This window comes from Vitis riparia, chromosome 1, assembly GCF_004353265.1.
Source record: "Vitis riparia cultivar Riparia Gloire de Montpellier isolate 1030 chromosome 1, EGFV_Vit.rip_1.0, whole genome shotgun sequence".
In the NCBI taxonomy this organism is placed as follows: domain Eukaryota; kingdom Viridiplantae; phylum Streptophyta; class Magnoliopsida; order Vitales; family Vitaceae; genus Vitis; species Vitis riparia.
The window spans coordinates 21,901,025-21,916,500 of record NC_048431.1 but is presented as its reverse complement, the minus strand read 5'-3'; the positions used below and the strand labels follow the sequence as shown (position 1 = coordinate 21,916,500).

The window sequence follows — 15,476 nt, the reverse complement described above, 5'->3', positions numbered from 1 at the left end:
AACTTAGATTTCTAATTTACCCTCATTTAATAATTCACTAGAATAAAAAAAATCCAATTAATTTAAAAAATAAAATTTAGATTTTTACATTTTTCCCAAATTAAAAATAAAAATTAATAAATTAATTTCAACAATATTCATAAATTTGAAGAGAGTTATATAAAAATAAGTTTTAACATATAAATTTTTTAACAACCAAGCATAATTAGAAATCCTAATAATTATCTAATTATTATTTTTCTACACTTTGCATAATTAGTCATTATAAAAAAATTGGGGTGTTCATGTCCTTGAATTTACACTTATCTGATTATTCATTAGAATAAAAAAATTCCAATTAATTTTGAAAACTAAAATTTTAGACTTTCTTATTTTTCCCAAATTTAAAAGAAAAAAATTAATAATTAATCTCAACAATATTCATAAATCTGAAAATATATTATATAAAAATAAATTTTAACTTAGAAAATTTTTAACATTTTCTTAACAACCAAGCATAACTAAAAATCCTAATAATTATCTAATTATTAATTTTCTATAATTACATAATTAATTATTATATAATTTTTGTATGGTAATGAATTATAATATTTTGAGATAGTTGTAAATATATTAAATTACTATTTCTTAAATTATTAATTTTAAAATAATAATAATAATAATAACTAATTTTATAGTTATTTTTAATGTGTAAAAATAAATAAGTTTAAGCCTTTATACATTACTAAAAACAAGCAATTTAACACTTAAAAATATTTAGCATTAATAAAAAAAATAAATGACCTAAATGCTTAATAATATTCCATTCAGATTTTAGACAAAAAAATAAATACCACTTGTTTAACCATGTTTTTGTTTTTTTGTTTTGTTTTGTATATATATATTTTTTTTTTGCAAGCTAAACCAAACGTCTTTAAATGAAAAACTAAACTAATTAGGCTACAATGAATTGGTTAAAATTGGTTTGGTTAGATAAGGAAATTTTTTATTTTAAAAAAAGAAAGAACTTTTTAATTTAGAAAAAATAAAATTTTTCATTAAAAAAAAATGCAACTTCCCTTTTTTTTTTTTCCTAACTCAAACCAAATAGACAAGGACTTTGTTTCAGTCAACATGTCACAAAAGTCTTTGAAGTCATTGTCTAAGAAAACAATCAAGAGGAGAAGAAATTCAAATAATGTTTTAACACATGATGTATTAATTTTCTCTAAAAGACATTTTTAGACTTGTGTGAAAATTGTTTTTCTTTTTAGATTCGTGTCAAAATTTTCTTCTGTGGACTGTCACTAACTTTAAATAATTGAAGAAAGCTACTTGAAACTTCCTCCTCCATGTTGATTGTACCCTATAAACGAAAATAAAATATCATGAAAATTATTTGAAAAAATATATATATTGAAAATAAATGGTTTGAGTAATGCATAATTAGTGTAAGGTGATATTTAATTATTGTTTGTTTGAAATTTGAATAGGCATAACTTTGACTTAAATATAGTAGACTGATTAAGTGTTTAAGCTGTTTATTTCTTATTATTATATAAATATTGTTAAGTGTTAAATTGCTTGTGTTTTTATTAATGTTTGAAATGTTATACTTATTTATGTTTACATGTTAAAATATCTAAAAATTAGTTATTATATTTTTTATTTTGATTTTAAAATTAATAATATAAAAATGGTAATTTAATATATTTTAAAATATACCAACATATCATAATTTATTAGCATAATAAAATTTCATAATAATTAATTATATAATTAGTAGAAAATTGATAATTACATAATAATTAGGATTTCTAATTATACTTGGTAGTTAATAAAATGTTAGAAATTTTCTTAGTTAAAACTTATTTTTATGTAACCTATCTTGGGATTTATGAATAACATAGTTGAGATTAATTTATTAATTTTTGAATTTTGAATTTGGGAAAAACATTAAAATCTAAATTTTATTTTTTTAATTAATTGAAATTTTTTATTCTAGTTAATAATTAGATGAGTGTAAATTAGGAATAAAAAAATTCTTTTTTTCTTTGGACCAAAAACTTGGTAATTAATGTTTTGAATTAATTTACTCAGGGATAGAAGAGATATGTGATCCGATTGTGATTGAACTTGATAATTTCTTCTATATTTATGGCGGCCAAAAGACTTAAAATAGTTGACTAAATTATTTATATAGCACCCACTAATAACTTTGCAACTTTGCATTCATCAAATGGCAAGTTGGAAAACCACCCTTCTACTTCTTACTCTTTTTCTCCTTTCTCTGTTTCTCGAGCTTCTCCTAGCTCAAGCTACTATTATCAATTCCATTGATGGTGGTATGAACAAGGGCTGCATTGAGGTAGAGCGGAAAGCGCTTCTTGAATTCAAAAATGGACTGAAAGATCCTTCAGGTTGGCTTTCTTCCTGGGTTGGTGCAGATTGCTGCAAGTGGAAAGGTGTGGATTGCAACAACCAAACAGGGCATGTTGTCAAGGTTGACCTCAAATCTGGTGGTGACTTCTCACGTTTGGGTGGTGAGATAAGTGATTCCTTACTTGACTTGAAACATTTAAATTACTTGGACCTAAGTTTTAATGATTTTCAAGGAATTCCAATTCCAAATTTCTTGGGCTCATTTGAAAGGTTGAGATACCTTAATCTCTCCTATGCAGCATTTGGTGGAATGATTCCTCCTCATCTTGGAAATTTATCACAGTTACGTTATCTTGACCTTCATGGAGGAGATTACTACAACTTTCCTGCTCCATTAATGAGGGTTCATAATTTGAATTGGCTTTCTGGTCTTTCTTCTTTAAAATACCTTGATCTGGGGTTTGTGGACCTTAGTAAAGCAACCACAAATTGGATGCAAGCTGTAAACATGCTTCCTTTTTTGTTAGAATTACATTTGTCCGTTTGTGAACTCAGTCACTTCCCTCAGTACTCCAATCCGTTTGTTAATTTGACTTCTGTTTCGGTCATTGATCTCTCCGGAAACAATTTCAACACTACTTTGCCTGGCTGGTTGTTTAACATCAGTACCCTTATGGATCTTTATTTAAAGGATGCTACAATTAAAGGTCCGATTCCCCATGTTAACTTGCGATGCCTTCGCAACTTGGTGACCTTAGATCTCTCATACAATATTATTGGAGGTGAAGGAATTGAATTCCTGAATCGATTATCAGCATGCACTAATAGTTCCTTGGAAGAGTTAAACTTGGGCGGTAATCAATTCGGTGGTCAGTTGCCAGATTCATTAGGGCTCTTTAAGAATTTAAAATCCTTGGACTTGAGCTATAATAGTTTTGTTGGTCCCTTCCCCAATTCAATTCAACGCCTTACCAACTTAGAGAGTCTTGATCTGAGTAAAAACTCCATCTCAGGTTCAATTCCAACATGGATTGGAAACTTGCTGCGGATGAAGAGACTTGACTTGTCAAACAATCTAATGAATGGGACTATTCCAAAAAGTATTGGACAACTTAGAGAGCTGACTGAGTTGTATCTTGATCGGAATTCTTGGGAAGGGGTAATATCTGAAATTTATTTTAGTAATCTTACTAAACTGACAAAATTCTCATTACTCGTATCACCCAAAAACCAGTCTCTCCGTTTTCATTTGAGACCTGAATGGATTCCTCCCTTCAGTCTCGAATTTATCAAGGTTTCCAACTGCTATGTATCTCTCAAGTTCCCCAACTGGCTTAGAACTCAAAAGAGACTTGGCTATATGATTCTAAAAAATGTGGGGATTTCAGATGCAATACCCGAATGGCTTTGGAAACAAGATTTTTTGTGGTTAGAACTTTCTAGAAACCAATTGTATGGAACGCTTCCCAACTCATTATCCTTTCGCTAAGACGCATTGGTGGATTTAAGTTTCAACCGCTTGGGGGGCCCACTCCCACTTCTACTTAATGTGGAATATTTGTATCTGGGAAACAATTTATTTTCAGGTCCAATTCCCTTGAACATCAGGGAATCATCGAGTTTGAGAATCCTTGATGTTTCTGGTAACTTGTTAAATGGCAGCATTCCTTCATCAATTAGTAAACTAAAGGATTTGGAAATAATTGATCTCTCAAATAATTGGAATGATTTGCCATGGCTTGAAACCGTAGATCTATCCAAGAACAAACTGTCTGGTGGGATTCCGAGTTGGGTGTGTTCAAAATCTTCACTTGCGTTGTTGATATTGGGTGACAACAATCTTACTGGGGAACTCACTCCAAGTTTACGAAACTGCACAGGGTTGTACGCCCTTGATCTTGGAAATAACAGGTTTTCGGGTGAGATACCCAAATGGATTGGAGAAAGAATGCCATCACTGGAGCATCTGCGTCTACGGGGCAACATGTTGACAGGAGATATTCCTGAGCAATTGTGTTGGCTTTCTCATCTCCACATTTTGGATCTTGCAGTGAACAATTTATCAGGATCCATCCCACAATGCTTAGGCAATTTAACTGCTTTAAGTTTTGTGACCTTATTAGACAGATATTTTGACGAGCCCAGAGGTCGTGACTTCTATTCGGAGCGCATGGAGCTAGTTGTAAAGGGACAAAATATGGAATTTGAAAGCATATTGCCAATTGTGAATTTGATAGATCTTTCTAGCAATAACATTTGGGGAGAGATCCCAAAAGAGATCACAAATCTCTCGACCCTGGGTACCTTGAATTTGTCCCGAAACCAGTTGACTGGAAAGATACCTGAGAAGATTGGAGCCATGCAAGGGCTAGAAACTCTTGACCTCTCATGCAACTGCCTGTCAGGCCCAATTCCTCCGAGCATGTCTTCTATAACCTCATTGAACCATTTGAACCTATCGCATAACCGCCTGTCAGGACCAATTCCAACAACCAACCAGTTCTCGACATTCAACGATCCATCCATTTATGAGGCGAACCTGGGACTCTATGGGCCTCCATTGTCAACCAACTGCTCCACTTTAAATGATCAAGATCACAAAGATGAGGAGGAAGATGAAGATGAATGGGACATGTCATGGTTCTTCATAAGCATGGGATTGGGCTTTCCGGTGGGATTTGGGGCTGTATGTGGCAGTTTGGTTCTAAAGAAGTCTTGGAGGCAGGCATATTTCCGGTTCATTGATGAAACCAGAGATAGGCTATATGTCTTCACTGCAGTGAATGTGGCTCGTCTGAAAAGGAAGATGGAAGCAAATGGAGTTCATGGCTGAAAAGGTGAAATATCTTACATCACTTCCCATTCTTTTTCCTTTTTTTTTTCTTCCTTGCTTGTTTTTAAATTTCATTGTATTTTTGGTGTGTTATGATTATCATCACAATGAATTCAGCTCTTTTGCAGAGGGTGATGAGGTTTCAAAATAACAAACATCATACAAAAAGATGGTAAGATGAATTTCATTACAATGTAATGTAAGGTCATCTCCGTTTAGGTACATATTTGTTAGCTATTAATCTTTTTATACTTATATTTTATTATATGATTTCTTAAATTCTTGAATTGGAAACAATGATTTAAATTTACAAAAGAAATTGAATTGTAGTCTTGTTGGACTTAGATTTTACTAAAAGTATATTGCTTTAAATGTTCAAAGCATGTTATAGTAAGAGGCATATTTTTAGACCCTTCAACCACGCATATGAATATAAGTTGTTTCTCTTTCCTTACTACACTTAAGTTCCTAAATACAATGCATAGGGTAATCAATTTCTTAGTTTGAGTCATTAGAAAGAGGATTGAGGAAGTTTATAATTGGGTTCAACTCTTTGAAGTTACAGAATGCGATTTTCATAGGGAAGATTAAGATACATGAAATTTTTTCCAATGTTGAATTCCAAAAAAATATACAAACAAGTAGCTAAGGTTATAGATTGTTGTAGGTTATTAATTGAAACTCTAAATTTATTGACAAATATACTCATTTGAGTATGGTTAATACCATAAGTATGAAAACTATAAGAATTTAAATAGTCTCAATAACCAAGTTTGTTAATATTATGTTGTTAATTAATTAATTATATAATAATAATAATAATAATAATAATAATAATAATAATAATAATAATAATAATAATAATAATAATAATGAACATGCTCTTTATATTCCATGATGAAAATCTAAATGTTGCTTAAATTGAAGCTAATTATGTGTATTTACTTGTTTCAGATTGAATACAATGATGAATTCTTAGTGGTAATGAAGATTTCTTTGGTACGAGTGTTTGAGAACTTATCTTTGAAATGTTGGCAAGCAATTATTTTTCTTTAGGTAGGTTTGTTATTTGTAAACTGTCATTTAAGTAAGAAAAGTTGTAACATTAAGTTGGATACTCAGCCTACTTTTGATATTTTAGAGTCATCTATGCCTTAAAATTATCCTTTCAACTTCTATGTTTATGATAATTTGGTAGTTGATTATCACTGAGTACCAGTCATAAATTTTTGTCCATTATTAATTCAAATATATTTTTGGTATAAGCTTCAAGTGATTGAGCTAATTGTACATTATTGAAAAATATGGCAAACCTAATTACTAACATCAGTGTTCATAACCTCTAGTCAGTGATTGAAATGTCTTTTTTATCGGCGAAATTTCCCTGATATTTCGGTTATTGGTGAAGCTCGATTCGATATTGAGGACAGATAATCGATTGGAAGGAATTTCGCTCTTTTTATGAAATTATCGCTAAAATATCGGTTTTTGCCAATTTTTTGGGGAATTTCCCGATATTTCTGTCGGTCAACGTGTAGCTCTGCTCCCCTCAAAATTAAATTTTCACTATAGCATGGGCGTTGGGGTTCGATGAAATTGGGATCGTTGAAGAAGAAGAAGAGGAGATACGAGATCGCTTGCTCGACCGGGTGGTGGGTCCAGAAGAAGGGGCTGCTGAGGACGCCTCAGCCCGCTTGGGGCTCCGAGTTTCCATACAAAAGCCCCCACCCCTCCAATCGGACGGTTGCTCGCCACCGGAAAAGCGGCAATCAGACGACACCTGATCCACGATTCTCCACCATCTTCAAAACCCCACCAACAAAAACAATCCCCAAGATTCAATTTTTCCCTCCCCACCTCAACCACACCAAAACCCCATATCACAAACCCTAGATTCCTCCCAACCCAGACACCAATCAGCTCCCACAACACCAAAACCCCCCAAATCACAAACCTTAAGACTCTCCCACCCAAACTCCCCCTGATTCAAACAAACTACTGGGTAATTCTTAAGCTGATTGAGCATAGGTTCCGATTCACAAACAAAGGTAAGTACCCAAGAAAGAGAAACAAAACAATACAGAGAATGAGAGACGAATAGAAACCCTAACTATCGTTCTTCGATAAAGAACAATAGAGACTATTCTCCAACTTTTCATTCACACACCCACATGTACAAATCCATATATATATATATATATATATATATAATAAACATACATAAGTTTAGTAGACATATATATACTATATGAAATTGTGAATAAAGATCAAAGGTGGGTTTGATTTGCATGGATGGCGGTGAATACTTCTCCCACAAAAGGCGTCTTTATTGGGTAATGGTTTTGAATATTTTATATAAATCAATTTTAATTTTTATTTAAAATGTAATAAAACATCTTTCAATAAAAGTATTTTTCCAATTTTTAAAAAAATGAATAGGAATATATTAAAAGAATTTAAGCATACAAAATGACTTTAATATATATATATATATTATTCTTTATTTTATAATTTTTTTTAAAGTATTTTCATGACTTTTAAAACAAGATCTATATTTTTGTCAAAATATCCACCGATATTTATTCAATATTTTCGATATATCCATAAAATCTAAATACCGATATATTTGTATTTATTGAGATTTCAAACTTTGCCTCTAGTTGTAAAATATTTATCAAATAATGTGTTTTCTCTTCATTTGATTTAGCAAAATATGGCCTAACAACAGTGGTATAATATAATAACAACACTCTAAAATAAACTTATTATAAATATAAGAAATGTTTTACTTAAACCATGGATCATATATATGTATGCTATCATTGTTTTTCTAAGGGAGTGTTGCATGCAAACTTATTTTTTGGAAACCCTTATTTTTTGGAAACCCCACTTTTGAGTACTCAAACACGAGGTAAGTGCACTTGATTGCTTGTTATTGGGTACTTCCAAGCAATACTTGAGTGCTCTAAGCCATGAAAGCTAGATTCAAGTGCTTGAGCACTCGATATCCTGAATCTTTTTTAATTAAAAGTTATTATTCTTTTCATAACTCTCTATACTTGTGCTATCCAATCTCTAGTTAACTCTAAATAATTTTATATCTTTAATGGAGGGTAAGTTACAGAAAAATATACAAAGTCTCAAACTAGAATGAATTGAATAAAATTCCAACAAAATTGAGCTTGTAAATATTTTTTTCTATTAATTGAAGTCATGAAATAAGAAACTTATGATCATCTTTTAGGTTTACTATATTGTCCATAATATAAATCTAAATCTTGTTTAAATTAAAGTTAATTATGTTTATTTACATGTTTTAGATTGAAACATGGAGCTCGTCATGGTTAATGAAATTTTCTTTTGATACTAATATTTGAGAAATCTGTTTGAAATATTTGTCCATAACTATATTTATTTAGGATTTTTTATTATTTATAAATACTATTATTTGAATGAGAGAAGATTTAATATTAAGGTTTAGACTTAGCCCACATTTGAACCCTTAAGATAATCTATGCATTGAAAATGTTCTTTCAACTTTCATTATTTATATATTGACTTTTTTTATACATTTTTTTTACAACAAAAAATAGTAATATATTTTTTATATAAAAAATAGAGATTTTTATATCAAAAGTATAAACTCACCTTATATCTTTAAAAATCACTATAAAAAATTTTGAAATTTGAAGTAACGTAAGTTTCTAAAAGTTTTTATATTTTATATCGACATTAGTTTCATTTTTTATTTTTAAAAATAAAAATTAAGTAGTGATTTTTGGAAGGTTTCTAATTTTTTTAACACTTAAAATTTTTTATCTTTCAAGTATTAAAAAAAATTAAAAACGCTTCCTAAAATCACTATCAAACATATTTTAAATTAGTTTAAAAATGATTTTGAAAACCATTCTAAAAAACAAATAGTTTTTGAAAACAATTTTCAAAAACAATTCTTTGAGATTTAAATGATAAAAGTTTGTTTGAGAATTTCAAATATTTTTAACCTATTTTTTACTTTTAAATATTTTTCAAATAAAATAAGTTTTGTATGTAACATTTTATTTTTAATTATTCTTCATATTAATCTAAACATTTTTTTTTTGACGAACAAAAACTTTTCTGTTTTTAAAAATAAAAAATTTATTTACTATTTTCTTATTGTCAAACAAGATTTTCTTATTTTCAATTCTCAAAAATTGAAAACTATTTTTTATAACCATTGACAAAGAGTTGTGCAGTACATGTGTTGCAAGTTCATGCAATCATACACGAGGCGAGAGTATTACACACTACAAGAAGTTAAGTTCATAACTGCGAAGGCCATAGGAATGCAGATAAATCCTATAGTTGCAGCCACCAGTAAAAAACACAAGAAGTTGTGAAGCTATCACTGCGCTCATGTTGTTTCCTCAACTAAAAGCTCTATATGTGGTTGGGAGAGCTTTGTTATAGACATGACCTTTTGTCAGCCGCAATTATAGGGCTTCATATGGATGCCACTTTTCCTTGTCCGCTGCCATAGGTTATTATGTGGACACAGCTTATGTTTGGCCACAGCTGAAGTCTTGAATATTTTTTTTTTTCAAATATTTTAATTAAAATTCTCATTTCAAAATTGAAGAGGTCCTACCACTTTTTCCAGTATATATTTTCTATTACATATATAAAACTTTAGTTGAAGCAACAAAATTATTTTTTTGATAGGCAGTTGAAGCAATAAAATTATAATTTCCAATATTGCTGTGAACCCCACATTTCGGTTCATGCGTTTTTCACTTGATCACAAGTTCGATTTTAATTCGAAAAATGATTTTATTTATTAAGAAAATGATTTGGAGTCGTCACTTATTTTTGTTTTATTTTTAAAGGGTAAACAAAATAAGAAAGAAAACCCTAAGTGTGATTTCTTATTTTGGAAAATGTAATATGTGGAAAATCGGATTGGGCTCGGGGGTCAGGTTACTTATCGGGAAGGTACGGTAAAGACCGTAGCACCCTTCTAAGTTCCTAGAAACGGGTCTTTACTAATAAAACGAAACAATCTTGATAATTGGTAAGAAGATCAACGGATACCGAATGAAAATCAAAACAAAATACCCGAATGAATATGAGAGGCAAAGAACGTACCTGAGTGATGAACTGATTTATTTCCTAGGAAGCAAAGGTTAGTGAACAAACATAGGATGATTGTGTGCATATCATGAAACAGAGTAAATCAATCATGTATAGCAATCAAATCGCTCAATCAATCAATCAATCATAAAATCACATATGTCGGGCCCCCACCAAAACCCAATTTATTTCATATAAATTAATTTCAATAACTCCATTATTCGGAATTACGGGATTTAATTCTTGCTTATTTCAAAACAATTTAAAATCATGGAAGTTATGAAGGTTGCATGCCAGAAAGAAAAATGACAGCAAAATTTTATTAACAATAGGACTCTTGGGTGATTCTAAAAAATCCTAAAGATGAAAATTTTAAAAAATAAAATAAAATAAATAAATAAATAAAAATGGAGTTTGGAAAACTAAAAAGAAAACTAAAATCGGGAAATTATATGGAAAAATGGGAGTTTTAGGACCTAAAAATAAATCTAAGGATGAAAATTTGAAAAGCAAAAATTGTTTGAAGGATTTATAAATTGGAAAATTATTTAAGAAAACAAGAATTTTAAAAAAATATTTGAGAACTATGAATGTGAGAAATCAATTAAGAAAACAGAACAAGGATGAAGAATTTGGAAATTTGACATTATTAAAAAACCAATTGGAGGAATTATTAATAAAATGATGTTGAGGAAAATTAATTTGAAAATCACGGGAAGAGGAAGTGGGTGATCACATGTGGCCTCAAGTTCACTGCCACTGCCACTATACCCACCATAATCACCAAGCCTACAGTCAATACCTCCAAGTTTTCCATCTGAATGCTGCTCTTGAGAGGCACATACTCCCTAAGATACCCACCAAGACGATCAAGCAAAGCGCTTTTATCGATACCCTGATGGTGGTAGCTCTTGCATACATAGTAGAACACGCTTTGAACCAACAACCCAATCAAATTCACAATCACCAAAACCCCAACCAAAAACCCACCAACCACAATCCTGAAAAACACCCCATACATTTCCCCACCGTGAACCACCACTGCCCCGAAGACCCCGCTTATGACTCCACAGATCACGAGGTACACGAACACCAGCGCTGCCGCCATCCTCGTCTTCCCCTTCAACAACTCATAGTTCTTCTTCATCGTCGCGAACCCGTACACCGGCTCCAGCACCGACACTACGCTTGTGAGGTGCCACAGGGCGATGATGTAGACATGGACGACGACGAAGAGCAGGAAAATGACCACCAGTGCCAAGAAGAAGAGCAGGGACTCTGCACATCGACGGCGATGATGAGGAGCACCACGGCGGCGGAGAACACCACGTAGTAGGTGATGAGAACACGCTCTTTGACGTTGAAGGGCCTGGGATTTAGGGTGAATTCCCAGGGGGTTCCCTTGAAGAAGACCCGTTCGGTGATTTTGGCAGCCATGAGTCGGCCGAGAGGCACCACGGCGATCTGAGATGAGATTGCAGTGATGGTAAGCGGCTCTGTTCTATACCAAAGAACTGGTTCAGAAACGAGAGGAGCACGCACGAGACTATCCCGAGAGCCCACATTCGGAAGGTGAGCATCGGTAGAGAAGGGTCGTCTGTGGTGGGCACGGTCAGAGCCACCTGTTTGATCGGTGAGTTCTCTTCGTCTGGGTCAGGTTTTAGTGAAGAAGACGATGGCTCCAAGGTCGAATCACCGCCCTTCGATATAAGAGGGGAGGTGATTTCGTGGGAGGATTCCTCCATAGTTTATGACTGGAAATGCTCCTCTAAAAAAATGAACAGAGAATCCCTTCTTTAAGACGTCCTCCCAATGTTCCTCTAAAGCTTCAGCAATTAAAACCTCATCCCTCTTCCGAGACTATCCCCTGCTCACCTTCCTAAAAAATATCTCCTCTCTGTAGCCGCCCTCTTCTCTCTATAGCCCTTCTTCTCTCTGATTTCTCTCCAGAGTTTTCTCTCTCAAGCTAACCTCTTCAAAAATATCTACCCCCTACGGCCAAAAGCACCACCACCTCTGCCAGGATCCTTCTAATAAAATGCCTCTCAAAACTCCCTCTTCCATTCGATACCCTCTCTGCAGCAACAAAATCCTTTCTCCAGTTCTTTCTCTTCCCCCTCTCTCTTGTTTTTCTCCCAAGCTAAAGCCAAAATCCTCAAAAAATATCTCTCAACCTTCCCAGAATATCCTAACCTTCCTTCGAGCTTCACTGTCTGCAACTCCCTCAGAAACTCTATGAAAAACCCTCTCTAGCCCAAAAAAACTTTCCTGCAGCTGCCAGAGAACCTCCTCCCCACGGAGGCAAAAAGCACCTCTCAAAAAAATATCCCCTAACCGAAAATACGCTCCCCTCTTATTCTCCTTGACAAGTGTCAAATTCCCATTGCATCTTCAAAAAGCAAGGTTGATTCTCTGGTAGCCATCCACGAAGTGACACGTGGCTGCTGGAATAGTCCTCCACCTGGCAAGAAGTATGACCTGCAGAAAATGAAAAAAAGGAGCCCCATATGAGGGTCTACAATTGCATAATCCAAATATGTATATGTATCCAAACTGCATAATCAAATAATAATCCCCAATACAAACATCTATTGCCAAAGAACAAGGAAACTTCAATAAATAAATAAATAAATAAATAAAAATTTATCTCCTCCGATACTAAGGTCTAACTAAAATTCACTCTTTAGAGACTGATTTGCTGTCCTAGCCTTTGAACTTGCCAAATACCGATGATAATCCCCTTTCTTGAAACAGCCAAACTTTGAAATTACTTGAAAAATCAAATTAAATAAACTGCACTAAACTCAAACAAAGTTTGGTTTCTTTCTTCGGTTTCAATTTCCAACTCCTTATCCTTTTACCATTTTTCCTTAACAAAGAGAGAAGATCAAAGCTGAGACACATTTAGCCTCAAAGTAGAAAAAGATTGAAAAACTGTCTAACTAATCAAAAACCATGCTTCCATATCACATAATCAGAATTCCACAACAATCAACCAAAAATAGAAAATTCCACTACCTTGTACCTTCCAAGGGCAGCATGGTGTTGTAAGCCATTGCAAGAGCCATCCTTGAAAAAGATAGAACAATACAATCATAGATTAAGTTTTGGATAAACAAATGACCTGAATCTAAGCATTTAATATGAAAACAAAAGTAAAGTCAGGGAAATGTTTGTTGTCCTCTCAAGCGTACTATAGTAGGATAGCACAAACATAAGACAGGGCTATGAAAGAAGTGGTCGATCCATTATTTTTGCTCCTAATAATGGGGTAACAAATAGGGTACTCTGAAGGATATGTACAATCATGTGACTGTCATTTTCCATGTGTAAATGCAGAGGAACTATATGCTTGGAGGAGTTTATACAAAATACACAGGGCAACAGATGATATGCCTATGCATAGAACACAATTCCAATAAAAGCTAGTTTTGAGATTTCTTTTTTATTGTGGGGTTGGGTGGACTAGGGAGAAGGTGGGATTAATTTGATTTCACTTGGTAAACATTTCTCAGTTTGAATGTGACCATGTTAAGAATGAAGTACCTGGTGGACAGGCATGTGTGAAATGATAGTCTCTGGAGGGGAGCTTCTTAATGCATCTGATAGATTAATACAAGCTACCAAGCATTGAAAAGGATCCTCGACAGACAATCACTAACGTCTTCCTTCTAGAGGTTTATCTGCAAACTCAAAGATATCTTCCAAATGATTCTCAGTAAATGCTACCTAACCCTCATATGATAACTTGTCCACTCCACCAGCATATAAATTTGCTAAATGTATCTTCAACCAATCTAAGCCTGACTTCCCGAGAAGGCATCCCTATGCAGACTCTAGGATACCTCGACACAAATTAGAGTTGAGATGGTTAAAATATGGGTGCAAGGGTAGGCAAATTATGTGTAATAGATGACAAGAATACGATGGAATGATAAATTGTTTGAATGCCTAAAAAACTTCTCTGTATCAAGCAAGCCTCTTATGGGACAATGCCCCTAGTTGTTCATTGGGACTTCTATTACCTATCAGATGAATTCAGAGATGCTAAGAGACTTCTTGACTAGTTAACAGAACTAGAAAGTAATAATTACTTATCCTAATATAAGAGACAAGATGAAATCAACACAGAAGTACTCATGATTTTCCATCGCCAAATTTCTACCAATCTGGTTCTTACCACTTGTGGATCTTACATAATTCAGACAATACGAAAAGATAATACAATATATGAAAGTAGAATATCATAAACAACTCGTTTTCTCATCATTAGAGAAAAAAAAAACTTGCAATTATACTCACAACTTTTGAGAAAACTTCGCCTCATTTCATACACCCAATATAAACTCGAGGCTTATTCAAATGAGTAGCAAGATTTGCTTCCAGAGTATCTGTATGAAAACAATGGGTAAGTCATCATTCTTTTGTAAGTGTTTTAATTGTCAACATTTAAACCATTAAACATTATAAGAGAATTGCTCAAGCTATTAGCCTACCTGTCAGTCGCCTTAATATCCCATTGCTGGCCTATTACTGCGTAACTTAAAAGTTTTGGGTAAAGTGGTGCTTTAACATTGACATCTTAAGTTTGAACACCCTTGAGGAAGCGTATTAAGACTATTAGGAAATTCTGGATTCAAACTTCACCTCATGTGGGTGCTAAGGCTATTAACTTAAGTATCAATCACTCGATATGCATTGTCTTGGATAAGGAGAAAGAAAGAAAGATTAGTTATGGCAAAAGTGATGCTAACATATAAGGTTTAAACTAATGCTCTCAAATGAAGAATAACATACTTTTGTGCTAAGCATGTAAGTGTAATTTAGCACATAAGTTATGTCAATATTACTTTTTGCAGTAGTGAATCACAACATTACTTCATGTTCCATTATTATGCAAACTATTGTCTCCCTTATTACATTAAAGACAAACTCCAAATTTTTGTAAATAGGGGTATAGAGGGTGCAAGGCAGCGGTAGGGCCTCTTGATAGTTTTCTGCTTTCCATTCATTTGAGCAACTTCAGAAAAATCCTAGAGAAAAGAGATTTTAGTTTCTCATAATTTGTACTTGTTAGCTCCAAGGCTTCTCAAATTGGTTGATGGAGTTTGTAAACTATTGAAAATGACCATTGCAAATTGAGAAAATAAACAAGACAATGAAAAAAGAA

At 33.0% G+C, this 15,476-nt stretch overlaps 1 protein-coding gene across 1 annotated transcript; it reads left to right on the top strand.

Moving 5' to 3' along the window:
• The first annotated feature begins 2,190 nt into the window (after nucleotides 1-2,190).
• LOC117918159 (receptor-like protein EIX2) lies at nucleotides 2,191-6,404 on the top strand. Its single transcript, XM_034834677.1, has 3 exons — nucleotides 2,191-5,198; nucleotides 5,312-5,366; nucleotides 6,149-6,404. Exon 1 carries the CDS (start codon nucleotides 2,219-2,221, stop codon nucleotides 3,848-3,850), a length of 1,632 nt encoding a protein of 543 aa, XP_034690568.1. The 5' UTR covers nucleotides 2,191-2,218; the 3' UTR covers nucleotides 3,851-5,198; nucleotides 5,312-5,366; nucleotides 6,149-6,404.
• Nucleotides 6,405-15,476: the final 9,072 nt, after the last annotated feature.